We start from the raw sequence: 22,071 nt of genomic DNA, 5'->3' as shown, positions 1-22,071 counted from the left end.
ATTAGAGCAGGACACAAGTCTATGCCAGGAATCTGCACTTAAGTAGATTTTATCATTCACCTTTTCATTTAGCAATTAAGCAAGTTAGGGCCTATGTTGAAAAAGCTAAAAAGGATTTGTGATGGACAGGATAGAAATGTAGCTTGCTATTAAGAATGTTAACCACTACCACTGCTTAATATCGCAGCAACAAACATTCCAGCATCTCCCACTCTAAAGAGATTTTTTTTAAATTTAAGTTATGATTCATATTGCAAAAAGTAACGAAGACTTTTTGGTGTGTTAAAGCACATTCCACTGCATGTGTGAAAAGGCAGATGAGGTAGTGGTGGTAAACCAAAGCTGCTCTGCCTGTCTGGGCTGCAGAAATACTTAAGACATTTGCGTCTCATTTCTCCACATCAGGAAACAGAGCAGCCCCAAAGCAGCATCAGAGATGAGACCTGCTAAGACAGCAGAAAAAGCACAGTTATCCTTTAGTATTCTCCTGTCTGCCCTCAGACTGCAGTCCCTATGCTTACGAGTGCTATGCATTTACTGCTTTTATCTGCAATGAGCTTTTTCTTAAAAATTCACACTGCTGTTGAAGCATCAGCACAACTCTGCCAATGCTAGCCCTAGCATAGACCAATTGCCACTCTATTACTTCCGTGGTGTATATATTTGGTCTGGGCAGGCCTAGACCACACTGTGATAAAAACACCAACAGCCAATTGATACTAATGCTCCTGCCACTGTTATCAAAGATGAAGCAGCACAGGTGCTACAGTAACAGTGAGAGAATTCAAGGGGAAAAGGTGCAAACAAGACTGCTGTCTCTCTAAGGAGGAACAAACTGGTTCTTGTAGCCATATCTTGTGTCCTGAGTGGCAGTGAAGTAGAACGCAGGAATAGAACTCTGCATGGATACAAAATTTGTATCTGCATCCAATCCACAAAAATGGTCTGTGGATATCTGCAGATTTACAGGCTCTACTCATGAACATGCAGCTTGCTTCTAATCTCACCTGTAAATAAAACCCATTGTAATGAAAGACATAATGAAAGAAACCAAACCAAAAAAAAGAGACCCTTTTACATTTATACAACACTATTTGTCCTGACATATTCAAGTATCTTGAATGGTTTCAAGAAAGTATAAAGGAATTGATTTGCCTATCAAAAAAGTGCTGCCATCTGTGGAATACAATCCAGCATTAATTCTGTTATTGAAACCACACCAATTGTTAGGAAGAGAAGCAAAGAATTATTTTCTCCACTGAAAGTAAAGTTCAGGTGAGAAGAATTTGGTGAGAATAGCCCTGCTTCATATGAAAAGTGCAATGAAAGCTTTAATAGCCGCATGCAGACCAGAACAGTAACTCCTATTAAGAGCAGGAGTATGCTGGGGCACTAGTTCAACACTGTCTTGATGACAAGAGAAAGTTACAGTGGTCTGATATTCAGGATTTACTACATTCCAAGGAACCCGTGAGAGATTTTAAATCCAATTATTCGCTGAACTACAAAAGCAGGCAAAAAAAAATTCCATTTTCCGATAATACAGCACTAGTATTTTATGAGAATACTAATTAAAACCAATTCTTTGATTACCACTGTCTGCCCTGAATTTAGCAGCTGTCATAACTGTTAAAACTAAAACCTGTTTTCCATACCATCTTAACACAGCTGCAAATCTTAGCTTCTCCATGAGAATGAGTTATTTTTTCAACTCTAGTAGTGCATAAAATATCAGATCCTTGAACTATTACATAACTGAAGTGGAGGAAGCATGGCCTAATTTAAAAACAGGAATGCCACCTAGATTATTTTAAAACGTAAATGATTTACATAACTGAATTTTAAACTGTTATGCTTCTGAACAGTTGTGCAAAAACAAAGAATTAGTATATCCTGACTACCATGGTTCCCTCAACCAAAAGAAGTCTTAGAGGCTCTTTCTGAGTCCCATTCTGCAACTGTTTCCATGCACAAGATGGTCACGAATGGCCTGAAAAAATTAAGGAAAACAGATTTTAGCATCTATGAAAAGAGTTGTCAGGAGACTAGGACTCAAAATACCTCAGTCTTTACTGAGAGTGGAAACCACAGGACGAGAAAAAATAACAAATATCTTTATTTAAGTTTAGTGGAACTATTCACTGGTATTTCAGAAGAAAACATTCAACAAAAATAGCAGTGGAAGAAGCCACCCCCAAACTCGGAGATCAAGGCAGCTGAGCATCAAGTGCTTTCGAGGAGAATCAAATCTTCCTGGAGTATCAGTCCTGGGCCTGTGATCAGCTCCTGAGCTGCCGCACGCGGAGGTGCGAAGTGTGCGAAGGCGCAGCAGCTGCTGGAGATGACTTGTTGAATTAGGCACGTGGTGTTTGAGCAACGTGGGCCATCGACTGAGCGGTTACAGCCGCCCCAGGGTGCTATTTGCAGAGCCCCTCTAGCCGCTCCAGCGTGCCCTTCATGTCACGGATACGCCCGGCTAGGGCCGGCACGGGCTGCATGGCCAGGTCCAGCTCCTCGCACCGCGCCACCAGCGTGTACATAGCTCGGATGCTGGTGTCCACGGCCTCGCCCAGGCTCTCCACGCCGTCGCGGTAGGTCTGGATGCAGCCCACGCTCAGGGCGGTCAGGGCCTGCAGGCCGCAGTGCACGCTCCGCAGCAGCTCATCCACCTGCGCAGCCACCTGCCCGGCCAACGCCACCAGGTCCCGCAGCGCCGCGGGGTCTACGGGGGGGATGGGGCTGGCGGCGGGCGCGCTGAGCTGGATCTTCCGCTGCAGGCTGCTGGCTACGAAGTGGGTGAGGAGACCCTCGCGGCGCACGCTGCCCTCCACCTCCAGCGCGGTGGCGATAGTGGCCCTACGACCCCCCGGCTTCCGCGCTCCCGCGCCGGCCGCCCCGCACTCCAGGCTCAGGGCCTCCAGGCTCCGCTCGGCCCCGAGCTGCTCCTGCTGCCTGGGCCCTTCTGCTTCCGCGGCAGGACTGCAGCACCCCTCCGCCATAACCGCCGCTGTCCCGCTTCCTCCTCCCCCCGGCGCTCGTGCCCGCACTCGCTAGGACCTGTAACGAGAAGGCGTGCGGTTCCGCAATGTTTATGCCACTCTTGATTGGCTATAGAGTAGGGAAGGGGCGAGTTCTATTCTGTTTGTGCCCCATCCGATTGGCAAATGGTACCAAAAGAAGACGTGACTCGTTCAGCTTCTCGGTTTCCGGATTGGCCTGTTTTGAAGGCAAGGGGGCGTGCCGCGTTGTGTTTCTCTCTCTTCTGATTGGAGACGATATGAAGAGGGCGAGTCCTGTAGTGTTTGTGTCTTTCTGGATTGGCGAGGGCGGTCCTATTATGGCTTCAGTCTCTTCGGATTGGTCATTGCCAGAGAGAGGCGTGTCACTGGCTGTGCTGATTGGTGCAGCGGCGGAAGCGGGCGTGTGCCCCTCGAGTAACAACACTGGGGCGCTGCTCTCCGTTCCTCTCACTCCCCCGCCATGTTCTCCTAGCAGCCGATCTGGGATTTCACCACCATCGAAGCCTACGAACGCCGTGCGGCCACTTCCCAGCGCCCTCTCTTCTCCCCCTGCGCAGCTCCGAACAGCCGACTCCCGCCATGGTCACCACCACGGCACCGCCGCCCTTCCTAGCCCGGCTCTCGGCAGGCACCGACGACGCCCGGCGGCTACCCCCCAGCCTCTTCCAACGCCTCATGCGGGGGGGCAACAACTGCGAGAACCAGCCCAGCTGCTGCCTGGCGGGGCCGGGGAGTAGCGCGCGGCCGGCGCTGAAGCGAGTGAGGCGAAGAAAGGGAAAGATCCGGCCCAGCCCTTCGGGGCTGTTACCGAGCCGCTACCAGCAATACCAACAGCACCGCGCTGGCCTGGGCAGAAGGGCCCCGCTGGGAGCCCCCGACCCGGGAGATGTTCACACGCTCCCAGTACCAGCCGTTCCCACCGCCCCGGCCGAGGAGCCCCCCGCACCGGCCCCCCCGAGACCGGCGCCCAGCAAGCCCCTGAGGAAGGAGGTATGGGGAGGATCCGGGATGGAGCCCCGGGAGCGGTTCCCATGCTCCCCTTTTGGGGTGGTGGGGGGAGGGGAAGTTTCCGTTACGCTCGCGCTCGCTCGGGGCAGGGAAGAGGTGCCGCTCGAGCTGATTGGCTCTGGGAATCCACCAATGCGGTTGGTGGCTGCGCCCAGCAACAGCCGGATTTAGCGTAGTGGCCGCGCGCCCGGGGGTGACGTGTGCGGAGTGCAGCGCCCCATGGAGGCGCACGGCTGCCACGGTCACTACAGCCGCGCCCCCGCCCGGATGGGGAGGGAAGCGCCCAGCTCCTGCGCTGGACGGGGTCCGGGCCGGAGCTCTCGGCTGCGGCGCGGGCGAATCCCGCCAGAAGGGCGCTGGGCTCCCGGGGACTCCTTAACCCCGTCCAGCTCGTGGAGTGACAGACAACGGTAGAGCGATGAGGGAACATCGTTTTCCCTGGCTGAGCGAGCGGAGGACCTTCCTTTGCCGCCCAGCACCTGACTGCTGCTCTGTCCTGCACTATTTGAATGTCTGTTTCTGTCTCCGCAGTTCTTGAAGAACAAGATGGGCAAGTCTGAGAAGGCTCCCGCTCCCCACTGCCAGGCTGTTCACAGCCTACACCTGGGTGAACAGCCCAAGAGTAACAAGCAGAAGAGCAAATGTAACATGCCGCTCACAAAGATCACGTCTGTGAAAAAAAATGAAAGTAACTTTTGGCAACTTTCCCTGTCGTGTGAGATAACTGAAAAGCAAGAGAAAAAGCCGCTTAATAACACTGAGAACTTCAGAAACATGAAATCAAAGAAACCTGGTTCTCCAACTGAAGTGAACCAAAAAGAAAGTTATGCTGGGGCAAAGTTTAGTGACCCGCCATCTCCCAGTGTCCTTCCAAAGCCTCCCAGTCACTGGGTGGGATGCTCTGTTGAATATTCTGACCAAAATAAGGAGCTTATGGCAGTCCATTTAAAAACTCTCCTAAAAGTTCAAGCATAACTTGAGATTTATGGGTAGTTACAAAGAGGACTCCATCCAGGAAATTGAAACTTGCCTTGTTGCAACATGAAATATAAAAGGACTGTCAAGTCTTATAATCACAAACTTTTGTACTATATTTTTTATGGCTGTGTAAATAATGTACATCATGTAATATGTGTATATTCTTGTTCATACTTTGAGAGGTACATTTTAGTTTTGTTATGAAAGGATGTATTTTGCACTGCCCAAGTGGTAGGTGTTTTGTATATAAAATATGGACAGCTTTAAATGTGTGCTTGACACTTGGAAAGACTTGACTAATTTGCACAAGGTAATGACATTTTGAAAGGAGAAAGCAGCTCATTAATCTCAAGGTTCAGATTCAACTGTGAACGGCTTAATGCACTACTGAAAAGTTTTTTGCAATATGTGGCACAATCCATTGTAAACATGGAATTTTCATCCAGATGTGAATTGTTGATCTCTGCTCTGGAAATAATATCTGGAATTCTTGTTCATTCCTTTGTTACCAAGCTAATTTTCGAATTTGAGTAAAGAATCTAACCCATCAATCTGAGCACTGCTTACTTCCTGAAAAGGAGGAGCAGAGCTTTTTTGCCATAAATACAATTGGTTACTAAAATAAAATAAAATAAAAATAATTTGGCCTCCCCTTAAGCATGTCTGTCTCTTGTGTGAATGTATTATATACCTAAAGGTTTTTTAGCTTTCATTATTTTTGAAATAACATTTCAACCTCTAACGGCCCTTGTGCCAGATACTTATTTATGCTAAATGAAACTTTAGTCAATAGTCATAACAGCAATTTAAAACTTCCTTCAGTTAAGTTTGAGAATTATAACTATTAATAGTGCAGCACTCAAATCAAGGCTGTTAATATCTATGTAGTAAGAACAGTCATTAAAATTAGTTCGAATTAAAGAGCACTGATGTGAGGACAACGTGGCACTAAGAATGGTTTATAGGTGACTGCTATCTCAAGCCAGGTAAGGAAGAGAAGGAAATATCTGAAAGTCCTTTTAGGATGAAAAATTTAATTTGTCCCAGTTTGTAGGCACTTCTGAAAATTTTATCCACTGGTTATTGTCATCTGGTGCCTTGAATATACTAGAACAGTTGGAGATGTAGAGGTCTGAAAAAGCTCTACTCAAGGAAGTTGCAGTCTCAATGGAGTAAAGATGTTTTATTCCTCACAGCAAGTTAAGGCTAACTGTTAAACGTGCATATGGGCTGTCTGCACTTCAGCTTCTACTGCAGATAACATGAGATTCACTTCCCAAAATTACTGCGTTCTAAGACTGTGTTCAGAATAACAGTACTAGTTAAAATGATTCTGAACTTCTGAAAAGTTTAGAACTAAGTGGGGGAGAAAAGGAAATTCTACTATTTCATTTATGGAAATAAGCATTAAGATAAAAGTTCTTGTATACTTGTATTATATTTAGTAGTCTGTTCTGAACTGATATATAGTAGAACTTCAATTTTTATCAATTTTGCAAACAGCCAGTCCTATGAACCATTTCCCAAATTGGGGGCAGGTTCTTCACTCGCTCTGGGTCTTTGGCAGCAGGTGAGACCAGGAGCGAGTGAAGGACCCGCTGCCGAAGACACGGAGCGCTGCCCGGTGAGTACAAGTACTGTAGCAGGTGGTGCCTTTTTTTAATGTCTCTCCCCTGCCCTCCCATTTCACTCCACCTGGCTACACCACTGCACTGCAGTTAGAGAGTGGAGCCAGGAGGTAAATAACAGTATGTTGGTGGTGTGTGGGTGGCGCATAGGAAAGAGTTTTGTGACAGTGGCTGCAGGAGAGTGTGGGCAGGGAGCTGCTCGGTTTGAAGAGCTAGTAGCTCCTGGAGCCTGTCAACTTGGCGGTCCATAACATTTAAGAGCTGCTTCTTTCTGGTGTAATACCTTCTCCTTTTGGTCCCTCTTCTTGCTGTCCCATCACTCCTTCAATTCCTGTTTCTCAGGGGGGGAGTGCATCGTAACATCATGGAGAAAGGCCGCCTTAGTTCTTCTTGACCACTTTCTAATTCTGTGCAGCCATTCAACCGCTGATAACAGAAGGAGGCTGGGCTCCTGAGGTCATCTCTGAAGTTTAAATGTAACGTTACAGAAGCAGTATTGTTTGCAACACAGAGAACACTGAATCAGTGCTTTACAACACAGCCAGTACTCACACCTGTCACTAACTGGCTGACCTCAGGCAAGCGCACATGAGCCATAAGGCCCCCAAAATGGTGAGTAGCCACAGGGGCAGGGTAAATCACTCTTCCCGAACGCTGATGTACTGGGCACATGACTCTGGGAGAGAGCCAGCACTAAAGAAGGGGCCTGATAATCATTCCTGTCCCCACACTTTCCACAGGCTACGATTATTGTGGAAGATATCTTGCTGCTGAGGGTGAGCAGGGAATCAAGGGAGAGTCTTCTCCAAGCCTGTGGCTTCTGACCTGGCCCCTATGCGGTTCGCCTGTGTGCAGCAATCATTTTCCCCCACCACCACCCATGATGGTAAAGTGGTGCGGGAAAGTTACCATTAATGGGACAAGAAACAAAGCAGCTCTGCCAAGGAACCTGCGGCAGCAGATTACCCAGTATCTCCATGAGAGCTTCCTGGAGATCTGAGGGAGATTCCTGTGAAGTGAGGGAGTCAATCAACAGCCTGTCCCACTGCTCAGACTAGGCATGCGGTGGGAGACAAGCCTGCTTTCTGCAATCCTCCTGCCCCCAACAACTTGCTTCAGCAATTCCCATAATCAGATTCACCTCCCAGGGGCCTCCTCTGGGGTAGAAAAGAGCTCCTGACTGCATGCATCTCTGGCCTTCAAGTCATCCTCTGCCTCTGGGTCCCCCTCCCCCTCTTCGTCCAAGATTTCCTCCTCCTGGCTCAGTCCACTCTCAACATGAGCCAACAAAGTATTCACAAGGGCCTTTGCAGTGGAGGTGGGTTCACCACCAAGTATTGCGTCCAGCTCTTTGTAGAATTGGCAGTTCTGTGGGCACAGCACTGGAGCAGCGGTTTGCCTCCCGTGTGTTGTGGTAGGCATTCTGCAGCTTCTTCACTTTTCCCCTACTCTGCAATGTGTCCCGGTCATGGCCCCTTTCTGTCATGCATTGTGAAATCTGTCTGTAGATATCATAATTCCTATGGCTGGAGCACAGCTGGGACTGCAAGCCTCTTCTCTTCAAATGCCAATGAGGTACAGCAGCTCAGCATTGCTCCAAGCGGAGGATTGCCCGGTGCGTGAAGCAGGGATGGCTACCTGGAGAGAGGTGCTGAGACCACTGCACACATCCAGGGCCAGCCTTAGGCATACACAGCATATGCAGCTGTGTAAGGCCACATGAAAGTTGGGGCACCAAATTGCCCCAAATTTCATGGTGTCCTAGGCAGCTGTGTGCTGCATACGCAGCAGCACCAGCCCTGGCGACCAGCCCTATCCCTTGGCCGGCACCCCCCTGCAAGGGGCAGGGCCATCCCTAGAGGGTGTGGAGCCCCGGACAACTCCCTCCGCACTGCCTCTTACCCTTCTCCCCTGCTCTGCCTCCAGCCTGCCCCCATTCCACCTCTTTCCCCCAGCAACCCCCACACTCACCAGCAGCGGTGGGAAGTGGAGCAACCTGGCCCCAGCCCACTCTACTCTGCCAGCTCCCAGCCATGGTGCTCCACTTCTCGCCACCAGTGACTGCAGGGAAAGGATCGCCTTTTATTTATTTATTGTAAAATAAATAAAGAAATTGCTTTTTATTGTAACAAAACTATTTTAATTGAACAATTGTTACTTCTATTGTTAGTGCCAATCTTGATGACACCTACCTTTAGGGATTCCTACGGATTTGTATTATAAGGCCCTATTTTGCACACAAGGGAAGTTTCTTCATGAATTCTTGCATAATTTTGTGCTGTCTGACTTTCCATAAGGAAGTTGTGAACATCTATAATCCTAACACAACTAACTGCTACACCAAATATCCACATGGAGAAGGCAATTTTGATAAAAGTGCACATGCAGAAGGGCCAGTAAAATGATTTAATAGATTTTCAGGCAATAAGCGTTAATCGTTCATGTAGTCTGACCTCCAGTATATCACAGGCCATAGAATTTCATCCAGTTACCCCAGTATTAAGCTAGGTAATAATGTATGGGTTAACTAAAGCACATCTTCCAGAATGGCATCTAGTCTCGATCTGAAGACATTAGAATTATAGAAATGGAAGGAACCTTGAAAGGTCATCAAGTTCAGTCCTCTACCTTCACTGCAGGACCAAGTACTGTCCCTCCCAGATTATTTTTCCCCAGATCCCTAAATGGCCCCCTGAAGGATGGAATTCTCAGCCTTGGGTTTAGCAGGCCAATGCTATCCCTCTCCTTGTTCGTTTGTTCCAATGGATAGTCACACTCACTGTTAAGAAAAATTCTGCCTAATTTCTTATTTGAATGTGTCTGACTTCCATTTCCAGCTACTGATTCTTGTTATTTCTCTCTCCACTAGATTAAAGAGCCCTTTAGTACTGTTTTGATAATTGGGCCTACAACTTTACCTAATTTTGAGGTCAATTGTGAGAAGTGAGTGAAAGTTTATGAAATGTCAGAATAACCTATAAAAAAAGGTGCAAAAGGGAGACAGACTGAATTAATCCAAATGTAAAGGCCTAGTGATGTACTTCAAAGACTGTGTTAATATTATGTATGGTAAACAAGTATGGAATTGGAACTCAATAGACCAAAATTAGTATGTCAGAAATTAGATGTAATCTGTGAACAAAATAATGAGAGGATGAGCTATTCTGCCCACAACTCCCTTTTGTGATCTTAAAAGAAAAACCTGTACAGGGAAAATCAAGCAGAAGAAGCAGCTGTCTGCCAACAACCAGTGCAACAAGCTTTATCATGGCTGCCATTCCCACCATCTCCTGGGATCCTGGCATCTAATGGAACGCTGTTGGGCCTTAATTGTTCTGATCCTGAGAGATGTGTGCTAGCCTAGGGACAGTGAGAAAGAGATGCGTGTAACTTTTCTGATCCATGGCTGTGAGTGCACTCCCAGTACGATCACTGTTCATTGTTCTTTGGTTTATGCAGATGTGCCCTTGAGGAATCACTCCTCCACACCAGTGGAGCACCTCCGTCAGATAAGCCGCCGACCCAGGAAGAGTAAGGAGGATCGGTTCTGCAAAGTGCTGCTGTCAACAAATGCAACACTTATCGAAACAAGAGTATGGAGGGAGACAATCAATGGAAGACTCAGGCTGGATAGCCAGGAAAAGACCCAGGGGCATGAGCAATGATAAAGCTTCTGGAGGGCAGACAGAGATATTGAAGTCCCTCATTACCCTGAAATCTGAGCGCATCTGTGCTTGACTCCCACTACCTCCAGCCACTGCATAACTCCAGTCTATGACCTCCCCAAACTCTCCCACTGCATTCCTCGCATGTTTCCAGTCCCTCACAGTATCCTGTGCACTCCACGCCTAATAACTGGTTTCCCAATGAAAGCTGGCATTACGTCTAGCTGTGAGAGCCCTAACCTCGAGACTGTTTGAAAGAATTGGGAACTTAAGTGTAAAGAAGAAAGGACCAAGAGGGGGATATGATAACAGTCTCCAAATATATAAAAGGTCGTTATATATGTGGTGTGTGTGAGGTCATGCTGGTGAGGTGGAGTGGTGCAGTCTGCATTATGAGGTCCCCCTCATACCAGACAAAACCATATCTGGTTTTCTCTCTGTACTAGCCAGGGAACAAAGGTTGGACTAGCAGAATGGTGGGGTTTAAAACCAGACAAAAGAACAGCCTGGACCATTGTGACCATCCAGGCTGACCTCCTTGGAACTCAGGTCACAGAGCCTCCCCAGACTCAGTATATATGGAGATATACCAACCCATAAAATTGGAAGGAACCCTGAAAGGTCATCAAGTCCAGCCTCCTGCCTTCACGAACAGGACTAAGTACTGCTTTTGCCCCAGATCCCTAAGTGGCCCCCCTCAAGGGCTGAATTCGCAACCCTGGGTTTAGCAGCCCAATGTGCAAACCACTGACCTATCCCTCCCCCATACAAATTCTGCAATACCCACTCACCACCTTATCAGGCCATTGCATCAGGGAGGGCACTCCCTCACCCACCCTTGGGTACCAGAGCTTCCCCTCCCACCCCCCAACTCAGTACCCCACCACACAGCCCTGGGTTTTGGGGTCAGAGATAGAAAGCTGTGGGGAAACCCCGCCCTCTGCCTCTCCTCGATGTGCTATTGGACCGTGCACCTGTCACTCAGACTATCCAGTCACTACAGAACCCTCCCAGCGCGGTGCATGGGGCGGTACGTTTCCCAGCAAGCCCCGCGGGCTGGTCCGCCGGCGGAAGCGGGTATTAGCGAGGCGGCGCGGGTCGCTGCGCTTAGACAGACAGATCCATTGGCGCGGAGCGCGCGCCTGGTGAAGCTCAGCGCGAGACGGGCTCTAGCCGTTTCCGAGCCGCCTACCTTCTGCGGCGGGTTCATGGGGCCTCAGGAGCTGGCGCAGAGCGGCGCCGCTGCCGTGTCCCCGGCAGCGCTGGAGACGCTGAAGCAGCGGGCGGCTGAGTGCATCGAGCTGAGCGCCGGGCGGCTGAGCGCCCTGAGCCGGGAGATCTGGAGCCGCCCCGAGCTGGCCTTCGAAGAGCACCAGGCGCACGGCGCCCTGACCCGCTTCTTCTCCTGCGCCGAGCTGCCGGGGGCCGCCTGGGCCGTGCAGCCGCACTACAAGCTGGACACGGCCTTCCGGGCCGAGTGGGGCCCCGCCGCCCCGGCTCCGGCCCCGCGGCCGCTGCACTTGGGCTTCTTGTGCGAGTACGATGCGCTGCCCGGGATCGGACACGCCTGCGGCCATAACCTCATCGCCGAGGTGGGGGCGGCCGCGGCCTTGGGCGTGAAGGGCGCCCTGGAGAGTCTGCCTCAGCCGGTCCCCGCCGCTGTGAAGGTGAGACCCGGCGAGGGAGGGGGGCGATCCGTCGCTCGAGGCGGAACCTGCCTGGGAATGAGGGGAGCTGGCCCGATTTGGTCCCCATCCCGTTGCTGCCCAATACAGCCTCTCATGTCCCAGGCTGAGCTCTCTCCCTGCCAATCAGGAAGCCTGGGTCTCCAGCATGTCTGCACAGTATTTAACCTAAGCACTTTCCCTGGCCCATCCCTGCCGGGTTTATTTTTCTGCCAGTCGGGTTTTTAGAGAGACGAGGTGGGTGAGGTAATGTCTTTTATTGGACTGGCTTCTGGGGGCGAGGGAGACACTGGGAGGTCTTAAAATGTATTTATGTAACTGCAGCTTGCCAGTGACACCCTTGTTCTCACCACCCTTTATTATACTGCAAGGTGTGGCTGTTTGTGAGCAGTCGGGGTTGGAGGCTACAGCAGTAGGATATTGCAAAACACCCCAGGTTACAGGGTGGGGATAACAGAGGCCCCCTCCACTGGTCTGTGTAAATGTGAAATTTTGTGTCTCTCACCACCAGAAGTTGGTCTAATAAAAAGATATTACCTCATCCACCATGTCTCCCTAACATCCTGAGATCAACATGTACAACACCACTGTGCACAACAAAATCAGGTTGTTGACAATTTTGCTGACCCATATAACCTTCTCTTCTAGATCACAGTGCTGGGAACTCCTGCAGAAGAAGGTGGAGGCGGCAAAATAGATCTCATAGCAGCTGGTGCTTTTGATGATCTGGATGTTGTTTTTATGGCCCATCCAGCACAAAGTGATGCAGCTTATTTACCCGATGTGGCTGAGCATGAGTAAGTAAGACACTTTGAAAGATGCTTTTTTATTTTTGCTTTCTGTACATTGGAACCTTTTCAGCGAAGGGAGACCTGTCTTTAAAGGGTTTAAAGTTGGAGTCTGGTAATCTCTGGTTTTTCTCATATATAATGTTTAGCCAGGTCATGAGCAAGTTGATGTACTCAGTACTGAGCACTGAAACCCAGTTATTGTATTCTCCTAAAATGTAGTGTTCAGGCCTGCATCTGTTATGTTTTACAGGCGAGTCTCATCTTACGCTGGGGTTACTTTCTGCTGTCAGCGTGTAAAGTGAAAAACGCATATGGTCAAAATTACATTGAGTGTAGGGGCTGGCAGAATCGCCTGCACTACAGGAACAGTATTTAGATTGTTTGTTTGTTTTTTTGCTGACCATGCAAAGATGAATTTGTGCATGTTAAATGCGCATAAGATGACTTGCCTGCATTGTTGCAAGAATTTTAGAGTTAGTATCTAGTCAGGGTAGCAAGTGGTATTTCATTTCATTGATAAAACTTAGATATGTCATGCTGATGTTAAGGAAGCCAACACAAATCCTGGCTTTCTGCAGTTCAGCTAGTTAGAAGTAATGCATTGTTTTTATATAGCATATTCTGTTTCTGGAAAAATATTTGTCCATGTTGGTGCCACAAAATTCTACTCCTGAGTTGTCTTTCTCAGACATTTGCTGTATTCTATTACTCAACGGTGCAGTTTTTTTGTGCAAGCTGTATATTTTTTCAATTCCCTGAAATTCTTTATTCTCCCTTGGACTGATTCTGTTAAAATATCCCAAAACAAACATTTGTGTGCATCTTAAAGCCTTTTAAAATTAATTGGAAATATTTACTTTTTAATTTTACTTAAAGTAGGATTATTTCCATCCACAGTGATAGATACAATAGTGTTCAAACTAAAGCACTGTCAGCCTGAATTTGAACGAGAAAAACATTCAAACTCTTGACTTGGAGATGACTTTGCTTTCTATTGTAAAGCAGAATGCAAGCTGGTTGGTATAAAACAACCTTGTCACTAATCTCAAGAACGTGAAATGCTTTTTCTTGAGGAATCCATGTATCATGGCTTTGTATATACGGATTATATCCAAGGATTCAAGAGCCAGCTATAAACTTTTTTCTCCATTTACCCTGTTGGTAGCCAACCAGTTTGTCCCACTGCTGCTTCAAATTAATCTTGAAGATTTGTTTAATAAAAGTTCAGAGGTTATGGCAGTTATGTAATTCACCAGAAATAATCTGTCCTTTTCACAAGTAAATTTACTTACATTATATATGAGTGCATAGCTTCCAGGTTTCATAACAAAGTAATGAAAATGTGTGATTTCAATTTCACATTAACTTGGCAGTGCGTGCCTCTGGGTTAGTGTCTCTGAAAAGATGTGGTTTTCTCTCTCAAGCCAATGATTTAACTAGTTTTCAGCCTCTGAGTTTTTTTGCTCCTTCATATGTGTCTCTGGGACTAATTGCAACCTGCCCTTCTGATCTCAAGGACCCCCACCCCCCAGAGTAAAATATAGTAGCCTGTGCCCAAGATTTTGCAGTCTGTATTTTCTCAAACTTATTTAATCTACAAACATTTTAAGGCTTATTTGATCCTAGTTGGTAGTGAGTGGTATGTTTCTGCAAATGTTAACTGCTTCCTATACCTAAAACTTCATTAATGTGAATGTATAACTTATAAATATTATGGCTTCTTTTGACAGACTTCCATTTAATAGACTCCTGATTCCTGTCCACTCTCCTCCTTAATCACCTCATTCTGAGTTTTGCGCTGTTGAACAAAAGATCTGCTTCGCTGTTCTGAAGTGAGCTGTCTAGTGCTGGGAGGTTCTCAAACTGTCACAGCGTGGATCACTTTGTCAGATTCTTGTGAAAAATCTCCTCTTCTAGGCAAGGTTGTATGACTTTCCTGTGGCAACAACAGAATCTGCATGGAAAAGTAATGTTGGGAAAGTCTATATTGTTGCTCTTAACTTCCTCTCCCCTTCCACTTTTCCACTGGGTAGAAACCAGGACGAGAGCAAGCACTGTGAAACATGGCCTGCTCCTTGTGTACCATCACTAAGGGCTTGTCTACACTGGCAGTTAACAGCGCTGCAACTTCCTTGCTCAGGGATGTGAAGAAACACCGCCCCTGAGCACAGCAAATTGCAGCGCTGTAAAGTCCCATTATGAACAGTGCCTGGAGCTATGCCCCTTGTTGAGGTGGTTTTGTGGGGAAGGGAAGGAAGTGCTAGGAGAGCTCTCTCCCAGTGCTGTGAAAGCGCTTTAGTGTTGAGTGTAGACTAGCCCTAAGTTCTACTGTGGACCAGTTTTGGCACCTTTGAACTAGCAGTTGGTGCATAAGATCTCGACTGTCTATCCGGACTCTATTCCCAGCTGTCCATTGCAAAAGTCACATCTATGCTCATTCACTTCAGTTCATGTATTTGGAAAATGGTGATAGGATTGTTGAGGCTTAATGTTTGCCTTGGATGAAAGGCTGTCAATAAGATTGAATAAATGTTTTTGTTAAAAGGTTCTTTAGGAGGCTGATAGATTGTTAAAACTAAATGATCACTTTTCCCCCAGAATGCTTATTGTATGGATTGGCTTCATTTTGAAGTTCAGGTTGCACAGTTTTGCAGCCTTGCAAAAAGTTCTGTTTACCCAGTAATTTTATCTGAATAACTTTTGTGCTAGGCTTCTGCATTTCTAAAGGCTAGGGTATATTTTGAGGTATTGGAGTCAGGTGGGAGGGAGGAAGAAGGAAGTGCAGGTTTTATTTTAAGACACTATAGGTGCATTCACCTCCATATTTGAAGCTTCTTTTCTGCCATCACTAGCCCCAAGGAGCTTCAGAACTAACTTACATTTCGGCTAATGTCTTCTGGCCATGAGTTATACTTTTTTTTGTCCATCTCAGAAACAGCTTGTATAACTTAATTCAAGTGTAAGCAAAAAATTATGTGATGATCACCTTAAAGACTGTTTTGTGTCTTTGCCATATCTTGTTTCAAATGAGTTGCCGTGGAACTTCAAATGAAGTACATCCAAAAACCTTGGTGAGATTTAGTTCATACTCCATTTCTAAGTTGAAGGAAAAAACTACTCAAGAAGGTGTTTGTGGGGGTGTTTTTTTCCGGCACCTCAGAATGGGGTGATCTGGCTCCAGTGGATTTGGGACAAGCATGACTGGTGAGGACATCAGCTTTTTAGTTTAAAAATACAGAAAAAACAAAACAAACATCTTCCTTTTTGTGCATATGCAACCCCCTTCTCAAACTACCCCATGAACGGTTTTCTCTTGCCTAATACCAGGTATTGACTGGCAGCCAGAGTTCTTAACCCACTCCTGGTATCTTCTCTGCCCCTTTCCCTCCACTTCCAATCTTGTAGCTCTATTCCCTGTACATTCCTTCGATTATTCTCAAATTGGTGCCAACAATATCTCTAGGAAAAACTCTGTCCTTTCTCTGGTACCTGAGCCAAACTTCTCTAAGGCAATAAAGTTCCATGGCATTGGGGGGGTTACTGGATAATGAGAACTCTAGGAAATTACTTCATGCCACATTTATGTCCTAGTGATGCTAGGTCTGGATGCTTATCTTGTAACTGACTTCTAGTAATCTTTCTGTCCATTACTTCAGTAGGCTTCCATTCTGCACCAGGTTCCATAGTTTCTTGCTCCAAGTTTCAGATTTGCTTCCTTGAGCATTGTATTAAAACAAATCTGTTAGAAATTAACTTAAAGATTAAATTTTATACTAATCCTAAACGTTTGCAAGTATGAGGCTGCAGTTGATGCACCCAAATGAATTTTGCTGGGTAGTGATAATCTGATCACTAAAGAACAAAGTTAAGTAACTTGAATGCCTTATCTATGACCTTCTGTATTGCCAAACCAAGAATGTGCCGCACTCCTCAATAAAACATATTTTGTTAGTGATCATTAGAATACCTTACTCTAAAGTATACAGTAGTTATATTGATTTTAATCATCTTTGTGACTATACATTCAGCGCATGCTCTACAGATAAAATGATCTTCAGCATGAGATGTGCCACCAATTAAAAAGTGTCATTAAACAGTGAACTATCTTGTTGTTATAAACCTCTTAGGCCCAGATAATGGAACTATAGGAAGCATACATAAACAAGGAAGGGGTACTAGCAAAGCATCATACTGTCATACCTGTGCATGTGGTGCAGATTATAAAACCAGTAATCTGATGCACATGTTTAATGGTGCATGTGTTCAGTGTTTCATCTGCAAGTAATAACTTCTCCAAATTTGAGACTTCAGACATCAATATTTTAATGAAAACAGATGTAAAAGAGAAAATAAGCTGCTAACAGTTCGGTCACTTTACAAATTCTATCCCATGGACAAGTGTTTTCTTTATCTTCACCCTTAACTTTGAATGTCCTGAATGTCTAACTGTCATGGTTCTTTCTTAATTTACAGAAGTAGGGTTGTTTTTGTTTTTGGGGGTCTGGGGATGCATTTAATTTAAAGCTTAAATAGTCTTAAGGAGTTTGTTTTCAAAACATGATGAGTTCTTGTTAAGGGAAAAATGTTGATACTGATTGCAGATAGGAAAGAACTTAAAGATATGGATTTGATACTGTCAATGAGGAACTTCAGAGTAAATTATGCAATTTGTACAATGCATCTAATTGCTGTCTGTGTTGGCAACTAGGACCTGGACCTCTCTGGCTATGTCTACACTGCAGTTGGTGTGATTGCAGCTCAAGTAGGCATACCTGTGCTAGCTTTAATCTAGCTAGAATGGCTAAAAACAGTAGTGGTGATGCAGCAGCAAGGGCTTCCCTGCTATTTTTAGCTATGCTGGCTAGATTAAAGGTACAATCACACCTTCGACTGCAGTGTAGACATGTTAATCCTATTGAAATCTACCTTAACTGTGTGTAGAAATTTTCTATCATCTTCCTCTAACTGCATATTCTTATAAATCTCATATGGAAGAGGGGAAGCAGAAAAATTGCAATAGACTTCCTTTTAACCGTTTTTTTTTTTTTTTTTTTTTTTCCACGTAGCTTCATCCTGCTTCAAATCTGTTTTCTTCTCTGGCTTGTCTTACCTCTGCCCTAGAGATGCTACTAGTTTCTGAGGAGGAGGTAAAAGAGGCTTTATGCTAGCCCATACCATGGCTTCTATTAAATGGTTAAGTGCATAGTAGGACTCTTGCTGGCAAGAAGTGGATGGCAATAATTTATATAGCAGGATATTGCTATTTTTACTGCAAATAATCTGTTAACAATTTTAAATGTGTATATAGTGCATTCTCTGTCTATTTTGTTTTCAACTTTGGAGTGTTGGCAGAGTTTGGGGAGGGAAAGGACAACCTTAATTTCTAAATCTTTTTTTCAGGATCTATGCTTTGGTGGTTAAAGGTGGTTTAGCTTCCCAATGTTTAGGGCCTGGTAAATCACAGCTTAATCTTATGCTTCAAAAACATTGATATAAAATTTTAATCATTGTTGGGTGAATCCAAAGGGACTTGGATTTTAGTTTTTGAAAGTGGACAAAAAACAAGTCATGGCTTTTATTTCCTAGTGTGACTGTGAAATACTATGGAAAAGCTTCTCATGCTGCTGCTTATCCTTGGGAAGGAGTAAATGCATTAGACGCTGCTGTTCTTGCATACAACAATATATCAGTTTTAAGACAGCAAATGAAACCAACCTGGAGAGTTCATGGTGAGAGAGCTTCATTCAATCTTATGTCCACCAAGTAAGACTTCTGGCTGTTTGGATACTGACTCTGAAAAAATCCGAAATATTGCATTGTTACATTTAACTGGAAAAGTAATTTGAAATAATTATTTTTCATCCAAAAACTTTCTAAGGGAACTTCTAAGGTACCATCAACGTTTTAAGTATAAACTGTTGAATGCAGACTAATAGGAGGGCAGTGTGGCCTCAAGTCATAAGCATTCTTCCTCCACATTTACGGAAATGACACTTATGTATATTAATGCAGATTTAATATTTACATAAACTGAATGTAGCACTTCATGAATGCCAAACTTGTCTAAGAATCAAGACTCTAATGGTGAAGATGCTGTATTGGTATAACTATAGCCATACAACTGCTTTGTAAACTGGAAACAACATTTTTAGGGAAACTTGACCAGCTGGAACAAGATGTAACATAAGCAATAAAAGCTTCCCTTGACAGAGATTCAAGGATCTTGTCACTGAGTTGAGGGAACAGCTAATAACTTTCCAAGGAGCCTGAGCTTGTAAAATTAATGTCCTAACCCTATCTTCTAGTATTAAAATATATTTTAGGACTGATTAATGTCAAACTGACGTATATCTTGAGACCTCCCTTCAGCAATACTTTGAAAGTTTAACTTTTTGTTTTGAGGGGGCGGGGGGAGAAGGGAAGAGGAGGGGAGGGAGAGAGTAAGGCCAGGATTCCAGGCAGGCTTATTTTTCTTCCCCAAATGTTGCTAGCTTGCCAAAAGTACTAGGAAAATCAGTATTCTGTTCTTTAACTCTTTCCAGTTTTGTTAATGTGTTACAGCACATTTTTAAACACTTTTCTCCTTAACTTCCTTTCTTTGCAAAAGTACATATTGTAGTATGCACATTGCACAAATCTGCTTGACTGCCCATTTTCCAGTTCCTTATTTGTCCAAAGTAACTTCTGGCATCCATCCAGTATTCTTATCTCAAAGCTTCTGCCACCATTGAGTGCCGTGCTCTCCTCTTCTACCTTACTTTATGTAGCATATAGCTGCCTTATCTTTCAGGACTTTTTTACATTCTGAATCAGTATTGCTATGTATTAAGACTACAGGATCTTGTTCCACATTTGCCTCTTGATAGCCCTACCCTGCCAGTGCAAGTGACAGTAAGCAACTGGTAGCACTCACAATATTTTGAACAGCCCTTGAATTCAAGCATACTAACATAAGGTGATTTCATGGTTTTGGTTAGTCTTAATCATGCCAATTAATATAATTGGCAAGTATGGTATGGGAACACTAGCAACATATCTCTTCTCACTGAAGTTTTGATGATAAAAGATAGCTAGCTACTGTGGAGAGAAGAAATCTAATGTGTTGCTGAGTAAGGTGTAGAACACATAACAAGAAATAACTTTATTCAGTAGCTGGCTTTTTCTGTACCCATATCTGCACATGATGGAATGGTATCCATTTGTTTGAAGGAACATATTCTGTTCAAACTTGGCTCCAAAATTAGGCTTTGTAAGAAAGTAAGATTTTACAAAATTTAAGATCAATGGAAATGTTGCCAAAGAATGGCAAGAGTCAGTGAGGATACTAGCGAGCTTGCTTTTCCCTTTGTTGCAGCAAATGCCAATTACTTTGCAATGAAGAATTCAAACTTAATGTCAGTGTGCTGAAATAGGAGAATCTGAAGTTGGCCAGAAGCCAATTGATCCTTTTCTTCATTGTCCAAACTAGCAAAGCAAAATAGAAACACATGGCATAAGTGGTAAACTAAACTTTCAAAAACACCTTGTTTTTGAATCCAAGGAGACCTTTGTAACATAGGGTAAGGACGCTATTTTTAAAAATAACTCAGCACTCCCAGAATGGCTGTAACCATGAGGAATGTGAAAATCAAGACATACACTTGTGTAACTTAAACTCTGGAGAACTACTTGGCTATATTTAAACAAGTGCTTACATATGATCTGTGAACTTCTGTCACATTCATTTGTTTAATTTCTCTTATCCCAGCATTGGCAAGATTGTTTCACAGTTTAGAATGTTTGCAGTGAATAGCAGGGGAGAACTATAAATGCTCTTCTGCCTTTTTGTGTGTATATGAACTCAAGGTGAATAATTGAGTTGTCTCCAAAAGAATGCAGTGATACCAACCTTAAAGTTTGTATACATGATATGTTGTGAAAGCTTCTCTCTCTCTCCAACAGAAGATGGTCCAATAAAAGATTTTACCTCACCCACCTTTCTACTGAGCTGACTGCGAGGAGAAGTGATTGAGTCCAGATACAAAGTTTTTTAAATGATGCATTCTCAGTACTTAGTGCTCAGCTGATGCCTTGTCACTAATACTTTTGTTTTATGTGTTCAGCTATAAATGAAGAGCTTCATAAGGCAGAGTACGTAATTTTGCTTGATCCTTTGCAGTATTCAATAACTGGGCTCTTCTCTTCTGTAGGTATAATAAAAAATGGTGGCGTGAAACCTAATATCATCCCTTCTTACACTGAGCTAGAGTTTTACTTGCGTGCCCCTTCACGGAAGGATCTCACCATTCTGACAGAGAGAGCTGAAAATTGCTTCAAAGCTGCAGCTGTGGCCACAGAATGCAAAGTAAGAATTCTAGAACTGATTCATTTATTTGTATAATTTTGAAGTTAGGCTAAAATAGGAGCCTAAGTCTTCATTTACATGATTTGTATGGCACTTACCTTTTTAAAGCAACCTAAAATTTAGATCTCTAAGTACTAATCCACTACTCCACTATGTGCTGAAGAAGATTTCGTTAGTGACGAGAAATATTTAGTTGCTCCAGTTCTAAATATCATAGGTTTTTCAACTGAAGCTTTCCCCAGTCTTATGCCATAACTAAGTGTTTCCAATAGTATGCTCAGGTTTAAAAAAAAAAAAAAAATTGTATCTGTCTTGACCAAGTCAGGTCATCTTGCAATTTATCTCTAATTTCTGAGACTGTAGTTAAAGTGTAGCTAATGGCTTTCTGCCATATTGCTGTGACAGAAATGGGTGTGTTCATCTGTTAGTAAAACTGTTGTAAAGGGGCTAACTAATTTGTAGCCTCAGTACATAATGAGCGAGTTAGTGAGGAACAAGTTAAAGTTCATGGAAGGCCCTTTTTGAGTCATCGGGTGTTCTTTTGCCTCTTAGTGAAAATTGCTTTCCTTGCCGGCCTTTGTTCCAGTTAGAGAAGAGTTTCAATAAGGCTCATTTATAATCACAGTAAATAAGTAAGGCCTCATTCTGAACTTCTGACCAAAATTGGTGTTGTCATATGCTCCCAGTGTGGTGCTCTGCTCTGTTCAATGTTGATATCAATCGGCTGCGTGCATGGGCTTCCTTTGTGTGCTGTCCCAGCTCTGCACAGATAGCTGACGCAGCAGACCCCAAGAGAACGCCCAATGACCACAGACTCTAGTAAGGTACGAAGACACTTTGGCCAGGTTTATTGTCAAGCAAAGCACAATAATAGTTCCCTCTAGACTTTACAGGACATACTACGAATATGTGTCTCCTGGCAATGGACTCGGCTCAGTCAGTGGCGGGACTT

The 22,071-nt window shown here is 44.7% G+C and overlaps 3 protein-coding genes across 10 annotated transcripts in view; 2 read left to right on the top strand and 1 right to left on the bottom strand.

Annotated features, from left to right (window-relative positions):
* Positions 1 to 2,096: 2,096 nt before the first annotated feature.
* Positions 2,097 to 3,416, bottom strand: LOC127049069 (BLOC-1-related complex subunit 6-like). The gene has a single exon (XM_050949343.1). The coding sequence runs from the start codon at positions 2,997 to 2,999 to the stop codon at positions 2,418 to 2,420; it is 582 nt and encodes a 193-aa protein (XP_050805300.1). The 5' UTR covers positions 3,000 to 3,416; the 3' UTR covers positions 2,097 to 2,417.
* Positions 3,417 to 3,458: 42 nt separating this feature from the next.
* On the top strand, positions 3,459 to 5,663 carry PNRC1 (proline rich nuclear receptor coactivator 1). The gene is made up of 2 exons (XM_050949337.1): positions 3,459 to 4,010; positions 4,560 to 5,663. Exons 1-2 carry the CDS (start codon positions 3,600 to 3,602, stop codon positions 5,001 to 5,003), a joined length of 855 nt encoding a protein of 284 aa, XP_050805294.1. The 5' UTR covers positions 3,459 to 3,599; the 3' UTR covers positions 5,004 to 5,663.
* A 5,622-nt stretch (positions 5,664 to 11,285) lies between these two features.
* Positions 11,286 to 22,071, top strand: part of PM20D2 (peptidase M20 domain containing 2) — a 224,417-nt gene continuing 213,631 nt past the window's right edge. For all 8 annotated transcript variants that reach the window (XR_007773859.1, XR_007773860.1, XR_007773857.1 and 5 more), the window contains exons 1-4: positions 11,286 to 11,966; positions 12,633 to 12,781; positions 18,362 to 18,504; positions 20,965 to 21,119. Coding sequence is in view for 4 of the 8 variants with exons in the window: in XM_050949296.1 (XP_050805253.1) it covers positions 11,322 to 11,966; positions 12,633 to 12,781; positions 18,362 to 18,504; positions 20,965 to 21,119 (1,092 nt within the window). In the remaining 4 variants the exon portion in view is untranslated. The remainder of the gene's footprint in view (positions 11,967 to 12,632; positions 12,782 to 18,361; positions 18,505 to 20,964; positions 21,120 to 22,071) is intronic.

The sequence above is a fragment of the Gopherus flavomarginatus genome, chromosome 4, assembly GCF_025201925.1.
Source record: "Gopherus flavomarginatus isolate rGopFla2 chromosome 4, rGopFla2.mat.asm, whole genome shotgun sequence".
In the NCBI taxonomy this organism is placed as follows: Eukaryota; Metazoa; Chordata; order Testudines; family Testudinidae; genus Gopherus; species Gopherus flavomarginatus.
Note: the sequence above shows the minus strand (reverse complement) of the source record. Positions and strands in the feature narration are given on the sequence as shown.